This window comes from Elephas maximus, chromosome 8 (assembly GCF_024166365.1).
Source record: "Elephas maximus indicus isolate mEleMax1 chromosome 8, mEleMax1 primary haplotype, whole genome shotgun sequence".
Classification (NCBI taxonomy): Eukaryota; Metazoa; Chordata; class Mammalia; order Proboscidea; family Elephantidae; genus Elephas; species Elephas maximus.
In genome coordinates this window covers 133,802,624-133,823,085 of record NC_064826.1, presented here as the reverse complement: position 1 = coordinate 133,823,085, position 20,462 = coordinate 133,802,624, and the positions used below count along the sequence as shown (strand labels likewise).

The following is a 20,462-nucleotide window of genomic DNA, read 5'->3' as shown; positions in this document are numbered from 1 at the left end:
ATCTTTATTGTTTTAAATTTTATATTTAGGTCGTTGATCCATTTTGAGTTTGTTTTTGTGCATGGTGTGAGGTATGGGTCTTGTTCCATTTTTTTGCAGATGGATATCCAGTTATGCCAGCATCATTTGTTAAAAAGACTGTCTTTTCCCCATTTAACTGACTTTGGGGTTTTGTCAGATATCAACTGCTCATATATGGGTGGATTTATGTCTGGGTTCTCAGTTCTGTTCCTTTGGTCTATGTATCTGTTGTTGTACCAGTACCAGGCTGTTTTGACTACTGTGGCGATATAATAGGTTCTAAAATCAGGTAGAGTGAAGTCTCCCACTTTGTTCTTCTTTTTCAGTAATGCCTGATTTATCCAGGGCTTCTTTCCTTTCCATGTGAAGTTGGTGATTTGTTTCTCCATCTCATTAAAAAATTCCATTGGAATTTGTATAAGAATTGCATTGTATCTATAGATCGCTTTTGGTAGAATAGACATTTTTACAATGTAAATCTTCCTATCCATGAGCAAGGTATGTTTTCCACTTATGTAGGTCTCTTTTGGTTTCTTGCAGTAGTGTTTTATAGTTTTTTTGTATAAGTCTTTTACATCTCTGCTAAGATTTATTCCTAAGTACTTTATCTTCCTGGGGGCTATTGTAAATGGTATTGATTTGGTGATTTCCTCTTTGATGTTCTTTTTGTTGGTATATAGTAATAAAACTGATTTTTGTTATGTTTGTCCTGTATCCTGATACTCTGCTGAACTCTTCTATTAGTTTCAGTAGTTTTCTTGATAATTCTTTAGGGTTTTCTGTGTATAAGGTCATGTCATCTGCAAATAGAGATACTTTTTCTTCTTCCTTGCCAATGGATGCCCTTTATTTCTTTATCTAGCCTGATTGCTCAGCACAGTGTTGAATAAGAGTGGCGATAGAGGGCATCCTTGTCTGGTTCCCGATCTCAAGGGCATTGCTTGGCCTAATATTCTTGAGAATGTTCCATGTGCACTGGAAGAAAAAGTATACTTGGCTGCCACTGGTTGGAGTGTTCTGTATTTTTCTCTGAGATCAAATTGGTTGATTGTGGCATTTAGATCTTCCAAGATTGTGTGTCAACTTGCTTGGGCCATGATTCTCAGCGTTTTGGCAGTTGTATAATGTTGTGATCACTTCCCTGTTGACATTTGACATGTGATCACCCCCATGATGGAATCTACTGAGTGGTACCAGTGGGGGCGGGGCTTGTGGTGGCTCACCACCCCCACAGCCTTTATCTTTCCACCTCCACCGCCTACTTCCTTCCTGCTTGCCATGCCAAGGTTTTTGGCTTGTTCTGGATTCAGCAGCTTCTTCTTGTCTGACCTCCAGTTCTTGGGACTTGAGCTAGCAGCTTACCTGTCCATCTTGTGGTTCGTCGATCTTCACAGCCTGCGAGCAAGAGTCCTGCTCCACAACCTGCTAATCCTGGGTTTGCCAGCCCCTACAGTTATGTGAATGAGGAGAAACCTTGGAGTCTTGCCTGCCGACCTTGGTTTTCCTCAGCCTTCACAGCCTGTGAACAGGAGGCATGCTCTTCAACCTGCTGATCATGGGTTCACCAGCTTCTGCAATTCCATGAATTGGGGAATGCCTCTATCCTGATCCACAGATTTGGGATGTTCCAACCTTTACAATCATGTGAGCTGTTTCCTTGATATAAATCTCTATATATTTATACCCCTTACTGGTTTTGCTTCTCCAGAGAACCCAGCCTTAGACACTTGTCTTTACTGAGCTTCTTTCTGCATGTTCTGTCCTTCACTGAAAGTGGTGTGTTGAAGTCTCCTACTGTTATTGTGGAGCTGCCTATCTCCCTTTTCAGTGCTGTTATAATTTGAGGTATTTTGGAGCCCTTTTTTTGGGTGCATAAATATTTTTTTATGGTTATGTCCTCCTGGTGTATTGACCCTTTAATCACTGTGTAGTGTTCTTCTTTATCCTTTGTGGTAGATTTTGCTTTAAAGTCTGTTTTGTTAAAGATTAATATTGCCACTCCTGCTGTTTTTTGATTGTTGTTTGCTTGATGTATTTTTTTCCATCCTTTGAGTTTTAGTTTGTGTCTTTAAGCTCTGTCTCTTGTAGGCAGCATATAAACAGATTGTGTTTTTTTAATCTATTCTGCCACTCTGTGTCTTTTTATTGGTGCATTTAGTCCATTTACATTCAGTGTAATTATTGATAGATATGAGTTTCTTATGAGTTTAGTGTTGTCACTTTGATGTATTTTTTTGTGTGTCATTGACATTTTCTTTATTTCACTTAATTTTCTGTGGTGAGTTGTTTTTCTTTATGTATTTTTTTTCATCTGTTTCATTGTCGATTTTGTATTTGGTGAGTCTTTGTTTTTCTTCTTTTTTATTTTGATGTGTAGGTTTTTTTCATTTCCTTTGTGGTTACCTTAAAATTTACCTCTATTTTTCTAAGTTTAAAGCAATCTTTTATTTTTTGATGTTGCCTTGACTTCCTCTTTATATGAAAGTTCCATAACTACATTATTTAGTCCCTTTTTTGTTTTAATATTGTCATCTTTTATGTATTGACATCTCTGTTTCCCTATTTGCAGTGTTTCTGCTTTGACTTCTTTTTGTGACTTACCTATCTGAGTCACAAGAAGTGAAACACTGAGTTGATAACCCGGTTGTTCTGTCCCGTATTCTAGTTTTGGGTCATTATCTGATATCATAGGTTCTTTAACCAGAGGACTCCCTTTAGTATTTCTTGTAATTTTGGTTTGGGTTTTACAAATTCCCTCAACTTCTGTTTGTCTGGAAACACCCTAATCTTGCCATCATAGTTGAGAGACAGTTTTGCTGGATATATAATTCTTGGCAATTTTCTTCCCTTCAAGGCTTTATGTATGTCACCCATTGCCTTCTTGCCTGTATGGTTTCTGCTGAGTAGTCAGAGCTTAGTCTCATTGATTGTCTTTTGTACATGACTTTTCATTTATCCTTAGCCGCTCTTAAAATCCTCTCTTTATCTTTGGTTTTGGCAAGCTTGATTATAACATGTCTTGGTGACTTTCTTTTGGGATATGCTGTGTGTGAGGTTCGATGAGCTTCTTGGATAACTATCTTCTTGTCTTTCATGGTAGCAGGTAAGTTTTCTGCCAACAAATCTCCCGCTGTTTTCTGTTATCCTCCCTGTTCTGGTACTCCAATCACTTATAGGTTATTCCTCTTGATAGAATCCCACAAAATTCTTAGAGTTTTTTCATTTTTTAAAATTCTTTTATCTAATTTTTCCTCCAATATATTGGTGTCAAAGTTCTTTATCTTCAATCTCACTATTTCTTACTTCCGTTGCCTCAGTTCTGCTTGTATGACTTTCTATTGAGTTGTCTAATTCTGAAATTTTATTGCTAATCTTTTGAATTTCCGTTTGCTGTCTCTATGGATTCTTGTTTCCTGTTAAATTTGTCATTTTGCTCTTGTATAACCTTCTTCAGTTGCTCTGTTACTTTGTATGTGTCTTCCTAGGCTTGCTCTACGTTTTACCTGATCCCCTTCCTGATCTGTTGAAGAGGCCTGTGTATTAATCTTTTGAATTCTGCCTCCAGTAATTCCAAGATCTTCTCTTCCCCCAGGAAATTTCCTGGTTCTTTGTTTGGCTACTTGCTGGAGCCATTATGGTCTGCCTCTTTATGTGATTTGATATTGACTGTTGTCTTTGAGCCATCAGTAAGTCTTCATATTTATTTATTTTGTTTCCTTACTATGTCCTAGCTTTTTGTTTTGTTTTGATATGCCCAAATAGGCTGGTCCTAAGAGCTGGTTTGATTGTTGACATCTTTTAAGCACTCACATCCTGTCACCAGGTAGTTAGAGCTGCTACTAGGTGTGTGAGCCCAGGAGTCTGTTTACCTTTCAGTTCAGGTGTCCAGGTTGTCGGTCACCAAGTGTGTGGTGCAGGCTCTCACCTACTGTGCTAGACAGGCAGGTCTATGTAAGAGTGCTTGGAGCAGGCACAGGTTATCTGGCTGCAGTAGGAGGTTATGTGCTGAGCAGGGTAGGGGGCTGACGGCTGCCCCTGAGTGCCTGGGTGGAAGGCATGTTCCTGTTCCCTAGAGCACGTAGATAGGTGGGCTTTACAGCCAGAGTTTGGGCGCTCAGTGCTGTTGGCTGTATGGACTATGAAGCACCACTTATTCTTGGACCTCTGTCATGTGTGGCTAAGTGTAGTGGGTGGAGCCACCAGCCCTTAGGCCCCTGATGTGAGTAGGTGATGTCCCTGCTTAATGGGCATGGCAGTGTCAAATGTCACAGATCCGCCACTCCCCATTAGCTGTTGCAGTTGAAAATAGGCTTCAGGTATATACCCTGGTATAGTATGCTAATAAGGGCCTATGCTCTAGAAATGGGCCCACACAGGCCTAGGCAGAGGTAAAAGGTATTCATAGTCCGTGGACTTCTTATGCCAGTCCTTAGGTAAAGGGGTTGTGCCTGCCCTGAGGTCCTGGCTTAGGGGACCTGGCAGATTATTTTTTCCTGTTTGTTATTTGTTTGTTAATTTATTCCCTCTCCAAAGCCGGGAGAGTAGCTCGGGGTACGCTTATGGGTCCCACTTTGGCCCAGCGAGCGTGGCAATCGCTGAAGCAGGACCGGGACCAGCATAGAGCAGAAAGGGGGTGGGTAAATGGAAGAGGGGTACTTTCCAGAAGGGGAAGGGTTTTTTTAATACCACATGGTAAGTTAAGATGCTTGTACTGAACTTTAGCTGCTTCCTCCTGGTTCCAGAGGCTTGTGAGGACTCTCTACCACTCAGTAGTTTCTCCTGGTGTAGAAAATGTTACCCAAGTGCTACTGCTTGCCTCTGCCTGCATATCGGCTGATCCAGCCTGCAGGGTACCAGCTGGGTCAGGTCTGGCACATCTTCACTGCTTCTGAGCTGCCTGCCTGCCGCTCAGTCCAACTGCTCAACTTTGTCTTTGATGTTTAGGACTCCTCAGTTGTCATATGTAATTGATTCACTTGTTTTTTCCAGCCTTTGTTGTAAGAGGGACTACAGGAAAGGCCTGACTACTCTGCTATTTTAGCACCCTCTGTCATCTTGGAGTATAATTTTTCTTAGTATTGGTTATGATCTTTATCTCTGATGGATTGGTTGTTATGTCATCAATTTCCTTTTTTAATTGGGTTATTTGCCTTTCTGGATTTCTTTTTCTTCTTTTTTTAATCTAACTAGTGGTTTGTTTCGTTGATCCTTTCAAAGAACTAACTTCTGTTTTTTGTTTTGTTGGTCCTTTCAAAGAACTAACTTCTGGTTTTGTTAATTCTTTCAGTTGTTTTCCTATTTTCTCATTCATTTCTGCCCTGATTTTTATTATTTTATCTTTTTTTCTGGTTGCTTTTGGCTCCTTCTGCTGTGCCTGTTCTCTTTGTTCAGGTTGTCAATTTAAATTAGTGATTTTGGATCTTTCGTCTTTAATGTAGGCATTTACTGCCATAAATTTCCCTCTGAGTACTGCTTTTGCTGTGTCCCAAAGTTTTGATATGTTTTGTGCTTATTATTGTTTGAGTCTAGGAATTTTTAAGTTTTACTTTTGATTACTTGTATGACCCCATAGTTTTTCAGTGGTGTATTATTTAGCTTCCATGTAAGTATTTTTTCCCCTTATTTTTCTTGTTATTGTTTTCTGGTTTCATACTCATGGTCCAAGAAGATGTTTTGTATGATTCCAGTCTTTTTAAACTTGTTGAGACTTGTTTTGTGCCCTGGCATATTGTTTATTCTGGAAAATGGTCTGTGCACCGGAGAAGAATGTGTATCATTCAGAGGTTGGATAGAGTATTCTGTATATGTCCATGAGGTCCAGTTGGCTTAAGGTTTTATTTAAGTTCTCAATGTCTTTAGTGATTTCTTTTTAGTTGTTCCATCTGTAATTGAAAGTGTCGTGTTGTAGTCCTCTACTATTACTGTGGAATTGTCAGTTTCTCCTTTCATAATAGTCAGAATTTGTTTCATATATTGTGGTGCTTTGCTGATGGGTACATAAACCCATCAGCAATGTACCACAATATACTAGAACAAAAAACCAAACCCATTGCCATCAAGTCGATTCCAACTCATAGCAACCCTACAGGACAGAGTAGAACTGCCCCTTAGGGTTTCCAAGGAGCACCTCGTAAATTCAAACTGCCACCCTTTTGGTTAGCAGCCGTAGATGTTAACTACCATGCCACCAGGTTAGGTACATAGATATTGATAACCATTATGTTTTCTTGTTGAATTGACCCTCTTATGATTATGTAATGTCCTTTTTTATCCCTTGTAACAGATTATGATTTAAAGTCTATCTTATTTGTTTTACAGATTGAATTGTATCCCCTCAAAATGTTTATCAACTTCGCTAGGCTATGATTCCCAGTATTGCGTGTTTGTCCGCCAAATTGTAATCTGATGTGATTATCCTATGTGTTGTCGATCCTAATCTGTATGATGTTAATGAGGCAGGATTTGAGACAGTTATGTTAATGAGGTAGGACTCAATCTACAGGATTAGGTTGTATCTTGAGTCAGTCTCTTTTGAGATATAAAAGAGAGAATCGAGCAGAGAGGAATGGTACCTCATGCCAAGAAAGAAGTGCTGGGAGAGGAGCATGTCCTTTGGATCCAGGATCCCTGTGCTGACAAGCTCCTAGACCAGGGGAAGGTTGATGACAAGGACCTTCCCCTAGAGCCAACAGAGAGAGAAAGCTGGTCCCTGAGTTCGGACTTCTAGCCTCCTAGACTGAGAGAATAAATTTCTGTTTGTTAAGGCCGTCTACTTGTGGTATTTCTGTTATAGCAGCACTAGATAACTAAGACAATCCAATATCGGTATGGCCGCGCCTTTTCTTTTTTGCTTATTGATTGCATTGAATACTTTTCTCCATCTTTTTGTTTTTGGTCTGTTTGTGTCTTTGTATCTAAGGTGGGTTTCTTGTAGACAGCAGAAGAATGGATCTTTTTTTTTTTTAATTCATTCTGCTACTCTGTCTTTTGCATGCGACTTTTAGACCATTTACATTTAAGGTTATTTTGAAAATGAATTGTCTGCCTCACTGATTTTGTTGCTTGTTTTCTGAGTGTTTCATATCTTGTTTATTATACTGATATTTCTGTTTTTGTTTATATTTGGGTGCTTTCTTGTGATGAGCCTTTTTGTTAACTTGCTACTTTTCTCCTGAGTGTGTCTCTTTCTTAGTGATTTCTTAGTGGTTACCACGTATGTTGTTACTTGACTTACAATGACTGCAGTGTCTAGCATATGAATAACTGTTAACATACACCCTTGACATAATAAATCTATTCCTCATATGCTCCTCCCTCCCCCGTTTCTGTTGGTGTGTCTCCATTAACATCAATATATAACCTGTATTTGGTTTAGTTTGTACTTATTTCTTACTGTTCTTTCCTTTCTGTTTGGAGTACTTTCTTGAGTAATACTTGCAGAGCTGGTCTGGTAGTGGCAAATTCCCAGAGCTTCTGTTTGTTTAGGAGTGTCTTGATTACCCCCTCATTTTTAAATGACAACTTTGCTGGGTAAAGTATTCTTCGTTGGCAGTTCTTTTGCTTCAGTATTCTATACATGTCGTTCCATTGTCTTCTGGCCTCTGGAGTTTGTGGGGAGAAATCCATACTGATTCTTATGAAAGAACCTTGATACTTTAAATTTCTTTTTTTCTTTTGCTGCTTTCAAAATTCCCTTCTTGTCTTTGGCTCTCAGTAAGTTATGACACAGATGTGATTTTTTTTTTTTTTTTTGGCATGTTTTCTGATTCCTTATTGAATCTCTCATTTTGTTCCTCCATTTGTTTCCTGAACCCCATTAGTTTGTTTTCTGTGTGTTTTTTACTTTCTTTAAACATATTTAGCACCATAATCTGAAAATTATCAATTCTTTGCATTATTCTGTCCTCTATAGGAGAGATTTCTTCTTCATGTTTTGCTTTAGAATGTTCCTTCTTTTGTGCTTTTGTGTTGTTGGTGGTTTTTTTGTTGTTGTTGTTGAACTTTAGCAATTTTATCGTTTCTTTAAATTTTTTACTCTGTTTATTGTAGCAAAATTCAAGAGATCTGTATGCTTGGTCTCTGGGATTCAGTACTCATGCACAGAGGGGAAGGTTTCACTGGACATCTCCACTGTTGTACACAGTGGGGACTAGCTGTACTGTGGGGATGGTGAGGGTTTTGTTTTTAAGCCAGCAACCCTCCACTCGCATACCCACTAACCATGGTTTCTTCCTGGGAGCAGCCTCCTGCTTGCCTGTTGGACTGTTCCCCTCACCCTGTTTCCCTTGCAGCTACTCCAGACTCTATTGCCTATTAGTTTCAGGCCTCAGGGAGATTCAGCAGTACTCACATGCAGCTTTAAGATCTTCTCTTGCCCACCCTTACTTGTGCAGCCTGCAGACTCCCATGACCAATTTTCTCCACCTTAAAAGAAAATACACCTTGTGCTCACTTTGGCAGCACATATAGTAAAATTGGAATGAAACAGAGAAGATTAGCATGGCCACTGTGCAAAGATGACATGCAAATTCGTGAAGCATTCTATATTTTTACTAAATACACAATAGATAAGTGGTCACTTTGGTGAAGGTTAAGACAGTACACAGTACTGGGGAAGACAGCACAGCTTGTACAAGGGTAGGTCATGGAAGCTCCATAGACACATCTAAACTCCCTAAGGTGCCAAATTACTGGGCTGAGGGCTGTGGGGACCATGGTCTCACGTAATATCTAGCTCAACTGGCATAGCATATGTTCTACCTTCTGCTTTGGTGAATAGCATCTGGGGTCTTAAAAGCCTGTGTAAGGTACTCCTCTAGTCTCACCCCTTCTCGAGCAAGGAAGAATGAAGAAAACTAAAGACACAGGGAAAGATTAGTCCAGAGGACTAATGGACCACAACTACCACAGCCTCCACCAGACTGAGTCCAGTACAATTAGATGTTGCCCCGCTACCACCACTGACTGCCCTGACAGGGATCACAGTAGAGGGTCCTGGACAGAGCTGGAGAAGAATGTAAAACAAAATTCTAACTCACACACACACACAAAAAACTAGACTTACTGGCCTGACAGGGACTGAGGAAGTCTGAGAATATGGCCCCATTACACCCTTTTAGCTCAGTTATGATGTCACTCCTGAGGTTCACTCTTTAGCCAAAGATTAGACAGACCCATGAAACAAAATGAGACTAAAGGGGCACACCAGCCCAGGGGCAAGGACGAGAAGGCAGGAGGGGGCAGGAAAGCTGGTAATAGGGAACTCAGGGTTAAGAAGGGAGAGTATTGACATGTCATGGGGTTGTTAACCAATGTCAAAAAACAGTGTGTGTACTTCTGTCTAATGAGAAGGTAGTTGGTATGTAAACCTTCATCTAAAGCACAACAACAACAAAAAAGCTAGAATTTACTCAAATAAGCTCCTGTAAAAACGCCTGGGAGAGGTGTCTGACCTCCTCCAATCCCACAGTGGGGAAGGAGAACCAAGGTCAACAGCCCAAGGCTGATTCCTATGAGGTGGAGGTCTGACACACCTCCTCTATAGGCCAGCTCTACCAATTCTGACACCACCCAACCCTCCCTCAGCACTCTACTGGGTTCAGTAATTCATCACAATGGCCACAGAGAACTCACAGACCATACTCAGAGTTATGGGGTTTATTAGGGACGTAACAGGTATGGTTGAGGCTCAGCAATATACAGGATACAGTTTTTCCTTCAGGATAGCCCTTCCCCAGCAGTGTTCTCAGGCATGCCTCTCTCTGGCCCTCAGTCTCTGGCCAAAGGGACTGAGCTTTCTCTCTCCGTGTGCTTGGAAGCCCATCATGCTGTCTTCTGCTGCCAGGCCTCTGTTGCTGAGTCTCTCCTTCCTTGGTGATGGTGGGCACCTCTTCCTGCTGTGGAATTAGCTCTCTTTTAAGGCAAAACTCACTAACGCCCTTGGTAGGCTACAATTACCCTATCACACAGTCACCTGGTAGGAGTTACAAGATCATGGCTAGAAACGCCACACATGAAAGTAACAAAGCGCACCGTAGCTCCCTTTCCGTGTTCCTTGCTTGGGGCATTACCTAGTCCCGTCCCAAAATGGCTGGAGTGAGCTCGCACTCCCAATGTTATTGAGTAGGATCTCTCAGTTTGGCTGCAGTGAGCTCGTACTCCCAATGTTAGCGAGTAGGATCTCTCAGTTTCTGTGCTGACCCCGTTCGTCTTCTCCCCTGCTCTCAATTCACCCCGATGCTCCAGTTCCCTAGCTACTGTCTGGAGTTCCAAGATCTCAGTCTGTGCTTGTTTTTATTCATTGTTCAGTGTGTTAGTTGCTGGGGGAATAGATAGGAGCGTCCATCACTTCGCCATCTTACTCTGCCCCTTCTGTATTAGAGTTTTAGATTGCTTTTGTTAAAATACTTTTTCAAGCAAAAAGCTGGAAGCAACCAAGATGTCCATCAACAGACGAATGGATAAATAAATTATGGTATATTTACACAACAGAATACTACGCATCGATAAAGAACAATGGATGAATCTGTGAAACATTTTATAACATGGAGACCTGGAAGGCATTATGCTGAGTGAAATTAGTCAGACACAAAAGGATAAATATTGTATAAGACCACTATTATAAGATCTTGAGAAATAGTTTAAACTGAGAAGAACACATTCTTTTGTGGTTATGAGAGGGGGGAGGGAGAGAGAGTGGGAGAGGGTTATTTACTGATTAGATAGCAGATAAGAAATACTTTAGGTGAAGGCAAGGACAACACTCAATACAGGGGAGGTCAGCACAACTGGACTGGCCCAAAAGCAGTTTCCTGAATAAACTGAATACTTCAAAGGTCAGTGGAGCAAGGGCAGGGGTTTGGGGATTATGGCTTCAGGGGACATCTAAGTCAACTGGCAAAATAAATTCTATTAAGACATTCTGCATCCCACTTTGAAGTGTGGCATCTGGGGTCTTAAATGCTAACAAGTGGCCATCTAAGATACATCAGTTGGTCTCAACCCACCTGAATCAAAGGAGAATGAAGAACACCAAGGTCACAAGGTAATTATGAGCCCAAGAGACAGAAAGGGCCACATGAACTAGAAACTACATCATCCTGAGACCAGAAGAACTAGTTGGTGCCAGGCCACAGCCGAAGACTGCCCTGACAGGGAGCACAACAGAGAACCCGAGGGAGGAGAACAGTGGGATGCAGACCCCAAATTCTCGTAAAAAGACCAGACTTAATGGTCTGACTAAGACTAGAAGAATCCCGGTGGTCATGGTCCCCAAACCTTCTGTTGGCCCAGGACAGGAACCATTTCCGAAGCCAACTCAGCAGACATGGATTGGACTGGACAGTGGGTTGGAGAGAGATGCTGATGAGGAGTGAGCTCCTTGCATCAGGTGGAAACTTGAGACTATGTTGGCATCTCCTGTCTGGAGGGGAAATGGGAGGGTAGAGGGGATTAGAAACTGGCAAAACAATCACAAAAGGAGAGACTGGAAGGAGGGGAGCGGGCTGATTCATTAGGGGGAGAGTAAATGGGAGTATGTAGTAAGGTGTATATAAGTTTATATGTGAGAGACTGACTTGATTTGTAAACTTTCACTTAAAGCAAAATAAAAATTATTTTTAAAAAATACTATTTCTCATGTTTAGATGTTCTCTCTTCTTAGCTAAATATAAGTGAAATGTACTTTTGTAATTTATTGCATCACAGGGAATTTTAATTTTTCTTTTATTATCTCTATATTCAAATTTTGTGGGTTCATTTTAGCCTGATTTCCGGATAGCTGCCACAGGAGTTGTCCTTGATCTGGATAAATCCATAAAAATTGTAAAGAAATTGAAGCTAACTGGATTTCCATTTAAAATTTTCAAGAATACTTCATTTATTAAGGTTTGTATGTCCATTAATCACATATTTATTTAAAGCAAGAATGATGTATTTATAAAATGAATTCCAGTGTTTTCAGAACAGGTTTTTGAATCTTTTAAAATCTTGATCTTTGCTATTTTTAGTTTGTTTATGTTCATCTCTCTATTACTTAAATATACTCAGAAATCTTTAAAAGTGTAGTAAAACAGATTTTATTGGCTGAGACTATGATTTATTGCTTCCATGTGAGAGTAGAGTATCTCAGAGCTAATATTGAAAATATATAATTTTGTTCATTCGACTTCGTTTCCTTTTTGGGTTTTGTTAAGAAAGGGGGAAGTTTTTTAGTTTCCTTAATAGTCTCAGTAGAAAAATAGACAAAGCATTTCGCAAAAAACTAGTTGGCAAGGATAGAGAGTAATGAACATACTTTTGCAATATTTTGGGAGGGTAGTTTGAACAGCATTTATTGAAAATTTCATTAGTGGAGATGTTTCCATTAAAAACAGCCTCAAGAAGGTCATAAAATGTTCTTGTGATATAAGGTAATAATACCACCAGGCATTTATCTAGTTCTTTTTACTTTCTGATCGCATTCACCTAAGTAATAAGATTTGAGCTGCAGTCCAGCCCTGTGAGATGTCAGCAAAGACTACATAGGCCAGTTTAGTCCAATAAAGGTATATTTGATCTTTACTTTTACAAAATTACCACAATCAAGTTTGATTAGTGTTATTTTTGGGAAAAAGTAAACAGTTGTATTTTTTTTTTTACCTAGTAATTCCACTTTTAGGGGGAGAATTTGAGTTATCATATTTTATCACCCTTCAATGAGTTTTTTTTTTTTTTTTTATACCAAGGATATATTTTTGAACTAAGCTAAAGTATATGATTTTATGTATTCTTTTTTCATATTTCTTTAGGGAATGTTTCATTCTGCCTTGGAAGTGGCCAAATTTGAAGGTGCTGTGATTCGAACTGTCAGTGGAATAAGGGGACAGATCAAGAAAGCACTCCGGGCTCCAGAAGGAGCTTTCCGGGCCACCTTTGAGGATAAGTTGTTGATGAGTGGTAAGTCTTCTTTGTGGTGTTTTGATGATAGTGTGCCACCATTCATTGATTTCTACCCAACAGTGGTTAGATGAAGAGAGTTTAGGTCTTTAAACAATCAGAGTCCTCTCCGACACCCCTCAGCTGAGGCATTTGGGGCAGTGTGCTGGCTCACATTATGTCTGGAGCCCTTTGGTTCACACCCACTAAAAGCTTTGTGATATACAAGGTTAGTCCACTTACTGAGTCCTTCAAATATTGACCAACCAGGTAGAGAAGAATAGGGCACATGTTTTTTTCTGTTTGGTGAGCTAGATATGAATCTTTTCAAAATGTTACATTTTCTGTCTTTCCAGATATTGTCTTCATGCGAACTTGGTATCCTGTCTCCATTCCAGCCTTCTATAACCCAGTCACATCTTTGTTGAAACCAGTGGGTGAGAAAGACACCTGGTCAGGAATGAGGACAACAGGTCAACTGAGACTCGCACACGGTATCAGACTAAAGCCAAACAAGGATTCTCTGTATAAGGTACAGGTTATGTATGTATTAGTTATGACGACTGCATGTGCTCAGTAGACATTGAGTCAAAGCAATACTTTTGTATGTAATTGTGAAAAATGGCACGGTGGCATCAGAGGCCCTCTAACTTCACAAGAGGAAAGAATCACCATCAACATCAGCCCAAGGCTGATTGCTGTGAGGTGGAGGTCAAACATACCTCCAGCCTTTTTACCAATTCTGACACCAGCCGTCCATCGCCCAGCACTCTGTACTTCTCTGCTGAGTTCAGTAATTCATAGCAATGGCCACACAGAACTCACAGACCATACTCAAAGTTGCGAGGTTTACTTGAGTAGTAACAGGTTACAATTCAGGGTCAGGAATGACTCAGGATACAGTTCTTCGGTCAGGACAGATTCTCAGCCGTGCCCACAGGCAGACCTCCCTTAGCCCCTTGGCCTGGCCTCTGTCCTGTTCAGGCAAGTGTTACAGCTCTTTATCTCCACCAGTGTCTGAAGGCACCCCACTCTGCCAGTAAGCCTTGGCCCAAAGGCACTCAGTTCTCTTGCGCTGTGGGCCGGCACACTCAGCTCTCTCTGTGGGTCAGCTCTATGGGCTGGGAAGCCCACCATGCCTTCTTGTGGTGGTCTCCTGCTTCTGCCATTTCTCTACCACTCCTTCTAACCATCTCGTACCGTTTTCAGTGTTACAGCTCTTTTTTTGTCTCCTGGGTCTAGGAAGTTTTCAGCGCAGGGACTGTGGGTCCAAAGGACATGCTCCACTCCAAAGTCTAAAAATGTTAGACTTTTCAAGTCTAAAGCCTAACATTAAATTTGGTTGAACATATTGTATATTCATAGAACATTTTGGAAGGAACAGTAGTAGTTCTGGAAGGAATAGTAGCAGTTTTCTCTGGACTGGAAAGGAGACTTCAACTTTCATGTATACCCTTTTTGAGCTCTTTTCTTTTTCACCATATACATGTATACTTTTTAAACATTAATGTGTTAATTATTATTGAAACAATATAGGTTTTTTATTTTTAAAGTGTTAACATACATATGTACAGAAAAGTACAAAAATCACATTTGTACAACTAGATGAATTTTAACATACCGAAGTCACCAACCACTACCTGGTACAAGCAATAGAATGCTACTACCACAGCCAAAGCCCCCTTTGTGATCACTCCTGATTACCACCCCAACCTCCTCCTTAAAGATAGCTACTATCCCAACTTAGTACATGTAAATTAGTTCTGTTTTTGAGTTTTATAAAGTATACACTATTTTACCTGGTTTCTTTCATTCAGTGTTATAAAATTCAACCGTGTTCTTTCATATAACAGATGTTCATTTTTATTGCCAAACAGAATTCCATTATATGAATATGTGACAGTTTATTCATTTTACTTGACAGACATTATTTGCTGTATTTGGCCATTATAAATGCTGACCTGAACACTTGTACACGAGTTATTTGGTTTTCATGTCCCTGCATTTCTCTGTTGGATAGATCCCTAAGGGTGGGATTCCAGGTTACCCTTAGGGATGTAGGGTATGCATGTGTTCAGTTTTATTGTGTGCCTATAATGTCCTGAACTCAACTATATATCAGAGTGCTAGTTCCACATCCTTGCCAACAGTTGGCCTCGTGGTCTTTTTTATTTTAGGCTTTCATTGCCTTTCTAGATTGCCATTTTCATTTAGATTTTGGGCTCAGAACTTTCGTTATTTTCTTGACAGCTTAACGATGCATTTCAAAAGATTCATTTTTTTTGTTTGTTTTGTTTTAATCCAGGGTGTTTCGTTATTTTATAATAAGAGGGTAGTTCAGGACATCAGTCTGCCATTTTGTTGGAAACAGAAGTCTCCCCCAAACTAAGAACTCACTGTCATTGAGTAGATTCCAAGTCATAGGAACCCTGTAGGACAGAGTAGAACTGCCCTGTGGGGTTTCCACGGAGCAGCTGGAGGATTCGAACTGCCTACTTTTTGGTTAGCAGCTGAGTTTTAAATAGTGTGCCATCAAGGCTTCAAGTGTCACCAAGGTATTACTTTTTCTATAAAATAGTGAATAAAATTTTGGATCAAAACCCACCATGAAAGACAAGGAAGGACAGCATATAATGATTAAATGGGCAGTACACCATGAAGACATAATCTTAATAAATACCTATGTACCCAGCAGCAGAGCTCCAAAATACATAAAACAAACTCTAACAGCACTGAAAAGAGAAATAGACAGTTCCCCAGTAATAGTAGGAGACTTTAACACACTACTGCCAGTAAAGGACAGAACATCTAGAAAGAAACTCAGCAAAGATACAGAAGATCTAAAGGCCACAATCAACCAATTTGACCTCATAGATACATAGAACACTCCACCCAACAGCACAAAGTACACATTCTGTCCCAACATACATGGAACATTCTCCAGGATAGAACTGCATTTTAGGACACAAAGCAACGCTCAATGCAATTCAGAATGCTGAAATAATACAGAGCATTCTGTCACAATGCTGTAAAAGTGGAAATCAACAGGAAGAACAAGGAAAAAAAAATCAAACACATGAAAACTGAATGTCACCTTGATTAAAAACAACTGGGTAATAGAAGAAATCAAAAAATGTCTAGAATTAAATGAGATTGAAAATACATCATACAGAAACCTTTGGGATATAGCAAAGGTAGTACTCAGAGGTCAATTTAATGCAATAAACACACACATCAAAAAGAAGAATGGGACAGAATCAAAATGTTAGCCCTACAACTTCAACAAATAGAGAGCAACAAAAGGAGCCCACAGGCACCAGAAGAAAGGAAATACTAAATATTAGAGCAGAAATAGAGAACAGAAAAACAATAGACTCAAGAAGACCAAAAGTTGGTTCTGTGAAAAAAATCAACAAACTTGACAAACTATTGGCCAAACTAACAAAAGATAGGAGAGGAACAAAATAACCCAAATAAGCAATAAGGTAGACATTACAACAAACCCAACTGAAATAAAAAGGATCATAACAGAATACTATGAAAAATTGTACTGTTGCAAATTTGAGAATCTAGAGGAAATGGACAAATTTTGAGAAACATACTACCTACTTAAACTAGGACAAACAGAAAAAAAGCTCAACAGACGTATAAGAAGAGGTTGAAGAAATAGTTAAAAACTCCCAAACAAAAGCCCTGGCCTGAACGGCATCATGGGAAAATTCTACCAAACATTCAGAGAACTCACACCAGTACTACTCAAACTATTTCAGAGCATAGAAAAGGAAGGAATATTCCCAAATTCATTCTGTGAAGCCAGCATAACCCTGATACCAAAGCCAGGCAAAGACACCACAGAAAAAAAGAAAATTAGAGACCAATATCTCTCATGAATATAGATGCCAAATTCTCAACAAAATTTTAGCCAGTAGAATTCAGCATCATATCAAAAAAATAATACACCACCAAGTGAGATTCATACCAGGGTGGTTCAACATCAGAAAATCAACATAATCCACTGCATAAGTAGAAAAAAAGAAAACTACAAGATCATCTCGATCGACGCACAAAAGGCATTTGGTAAAGTCCAGTACCCATTCCTGATAAAAACTCTCAATAAAATAGGAATAGAAGGGAAATTCCTCAACATAATAAAGGGCATCTAGATATGGGGAGCCTGGGGGAGAGTGCTGACACATTAAGGGATTGCAACTAATGTCACAAAACAATTTGTGTATAAATTTTTGAATGAGAAACTATTTGGTGCTGTAAACCTTGCCTTAAAGCACAATAAAAATTTTTTTAAAAATTTGGAGGATTACCTTAACTTTAATTTTTATTAAAATATGCTTCAGGATGTGGTACTTGTTATGTAGCCTGAGATGCTCACTATTTTTTGAAAAGAGATTCTTTTAATTTAAGCGTCGAATTTAGATTACCTTGAAAATTGGGTGTAGAGTGTTTTGCCTTCATCTGTTGCCTTAATTCCACTTTTCTCAGCTGGCCCTCCATTAGAAACAGTCAGAATAAAGTTAAACTTTTTACTGAGAATCAGGGATATGGACATTTTGCTGATTGGAGGAAGTATGTCTCTCAGATCCAAAGAGATTTATAAACCAAAAAAAACCCCATTGCCGTCAAGTCGATTCCAACCCATAGCGACCCTAGAGAACAGAGTAGAACTCCTCCATAGTTTCCAAGGAGCACCTGGTAGATTTGAACTTGACCTTTTGGTTAGCAGCTATAGCACTTAACCACTGTGCCACCAGGGTTTCCAAGAGATTTATAGTCAAGATAAAAGGCTAAATTATTTTTATTAGCTGGAAAACACCACCTCGGTGCTCAAAAGATAAGGTTTGAATCTTCCATTAAAAGAAACTTTAGATCTACTCACCTGCTCTGTTAAGATCTCGTAGTTCCATACCATAGAAATTGGCCCAGTACATTTCTTGGAAAAATTGTAAATAACATATATATATTCCTCTGTTTTGCCATTGTTACGCACATCCATTGAGATAGTCCATATTTGATGAATGAGTGAATCTTCGTTTCTAATGGTCAGCAAACTCTGTGTTACTGACCGTGTGTAAAAAGTCAATCCGTTAAGATTTTATGCAAAAGTTTTTGGATGCACTTAGAGCACAGTTGAAATATGTCACACTCTTTGTTTTATTTTTCTTTCAGCCAATAGTGAGGCAAAAGAAACATTTTAATTCACTGCACATTCCAAAAGCCTTGCAGAAAGCCCTGCCATTTAAGAACAAGCCAAAGACTCAAGCAAAGGCAGGCAAGGTGCCGAAGGACAGGCGAAGACCAGTCGTCATAAGGGAGCCTCATGAGCGGAAGGTACTATGAATGGACGGCTCATTCATTTCCATGTGAAAACGATGCTTTCAGTAGCACATTTGGTATTTCTACTGCATTCTCATTTTTCATCAGGAAGGAATAAGGGCTAGACTTTTTGAGGCACTAGACCTAGAAGTGAGAAGAAAGGTTATGGTCCTTTCCATCATCTTTTGTTTAGTCATGCTCTGCCTTATCCATTTTGACGGGGGTAATAGGTACACAGCTGATGGATCACTCTGCTCCTGGTATAACCAAATCTGAGCAGTCATGTTAGGATCTGAGACAGAAACCAGCAAATCCAACATTTTTGATAAACTTTTATGAGTGCTGACAATACTGATTTGTTTCGTTATTATTTCTGTTAAGTAAGGGAAATAGATTTATTTAACCATATCCTCACCTTCTGCTTTGTTTTCAGTTTGGTGGGGCGGGTGGGGGGGGGTTATTTTTATCTCTTCTAAGCTTTTTAGAGGCAGAAAAGTTTTCTTTGTCTTAGTTAATTGCACATAGTATCCCCAGAATAATGAACAATGGTGGTTTTATGGCAAAAGCCAGTATGTAAGCATTTTGCTAAGTAAATATACTATCAATATCTCCATGTAAATCGTGATATCCCACTTTGGATAAATTTTCATTAGGTTAATAAATCATTTCTGATCATGGATTAAGTCCAGTTTTGATAAAATCAACTGAGGTGTTTAGGTCCCCTGAAATTTAGACAGGAATTAAAGCATGCCATAGCCGTAAGCATATTCTGATGCTCACTCATTTTTTATATCAGGTCCTTGCACTGCTGGATGCTCTGAGCACAGTACACAGTCATAAGATGAAGAAGGCCAAGGAGCAACGGCATCTGCAGAATAAAGAGCACTTCAAAATGAAACAGAAGGAAGAGGAAGAGAGACTGACACATCAGAAGGAGCTCAGGAAGAAGCTCTTCCGAATCCAGGGTCAGAAAGAAAGAAGAAACAATAAATCCAGTCTGAAAGGGGCATGAGGAGCAACTGAAGTAAGCTTCCCAGACGGGTGGGATATCATTTGAATCTGTAGAAATGAATGGTTTTAAGTATGATCGTACTTGTAGATGGGAATTCCAGAACAAGTCAGGGCACTGTAGCCGAAGAGAGACTGCCTTTGCAATGAGAAATTGACAAGACTGCTGACATGACACATGTTCCTTCTCACCATCTAAGTTATGTAGAGATTTAAAACGATACCATTTATGCTTTTGCTCTAAAATAAAAAAAACAGCTAGCTGCCTCAATCTCTTTTTTGGTGTATGCTATAAAAATCCATTAAAATATTTTCTTGTAAATTTTGGCTTACTGTTTTTCATTAAGAGTGAATGCCTGACAAATTGACTGTGGATAATTGCTTTCTCTACCACCTTCCTGGTGAGCCTTCCAGAAAAAAGAAAAATACTAACTCAAATCCTCAGCTTCACAGTGAAATTGTAGAGAATTGAAAAGAATGTATGGCCAGTTGTTTGTTTGTTTTTTGCCTACCATATATTCTTTGATCACTGACCTTAATGGACATTTTATATCTTATTTCATATGATTTGCATGTTAGTTTAATAGCTTTTGTTGTTGTTAGGTGCCACTGAGTTGGTTCCAACTCATAGGGACACTAACAGAATGAAACACCACCTGGTCCTGTGCCATCCTCACAATAATTGCTATTTTGAGCCTGTTGCTGCAGCCACTGTGTCAATCCATCTCACTGAGGGTCTTCCTCTTTTTGGCTCACTCTCATTACCAAGCACAATGCCCTTCTCCAGGAACTGATCCCTCCTGATAACATATCCAAAGTGTGTGAGACTAAGTCTCTCCTTCCTGTTTTCTGTACAGCATTCTGGCTGTACTTCTTCCAAGACATATTTGTTCATTCTTCTGGCAGTCAACGTTATACTCAATATTCTTCACCCACATGATAATTCAAAGGCATCAATTCTTCTTCGATCGTCCTTATTCATTGTCTAGCTTTCACATGTATATGAAACAAAGATACCATGGTGTGGGTCAGGCACATCTTAGTCCTCAGAGTGACGTCTTCACTTTTTAACACTTTAAAGAAGTCTTTTGCACATTTGCCCAGTGCAACGTGCCGTTGGATTTCTTGACCGCTGCTTCCACTAGTGTTGATTTTGAATCCAAGTAAAATGAAATCCTTGACAACTTCAA

The 20,462-nt window shown here is 39.5% G+C and overlaps 1 protein-coding gene and 1 non-coding gene across 5 annotated transcripts in view; both read left to right on the top strand.

The window, feature by feature from the left end:
* Window positions 1-19,582, top strand: part of BMS1 (BMS1 ribosome biogenesis factor) — a 105,876-nt gene extending 86,294 nt beyond the window's left edge. For all 4 annotated transcript variants that reach the window (XM_049894667.1, XM_049894664.1, XM_049894666.1 and 1 more), the window contains exons 19-23: window positions 11,785-11,907; window positions 12,810-12,957; window positions 13,293-13,468; window positions 18,118-18,279; window positions 19,061-19,582. In XM_049894667.1, the coding sequence (XP_049750624.1) occupies window positions 11,785-11,907; window positions 12,810-12,957; window positions 13,293-13,468; window positions 18,118-18,279; window positions 19,061-19,276 (825 nt within the window). In that variant the 3' untranslated portion in view covers window positions 19,277-19,582. The remainder of the gene's footprint in view (window positions 1-11,784; window positions 11,908-12,809; window positions 12,958-13,292; window positions 13,469-18,117; window positions 18,280-19,060) is intronic.
* Window positions 8,466-8,572, top strand: LOC126082302 (U6 spliceosomal RNA). Its single transcript, XR_007518539.1, has one exon. It is a non-coding gene; the product is annotated as a U6 spliceosomal RNA (small nuclear RNA).
* Window positions 19,583-20,462: the final 880 nt, after the last annotated feature.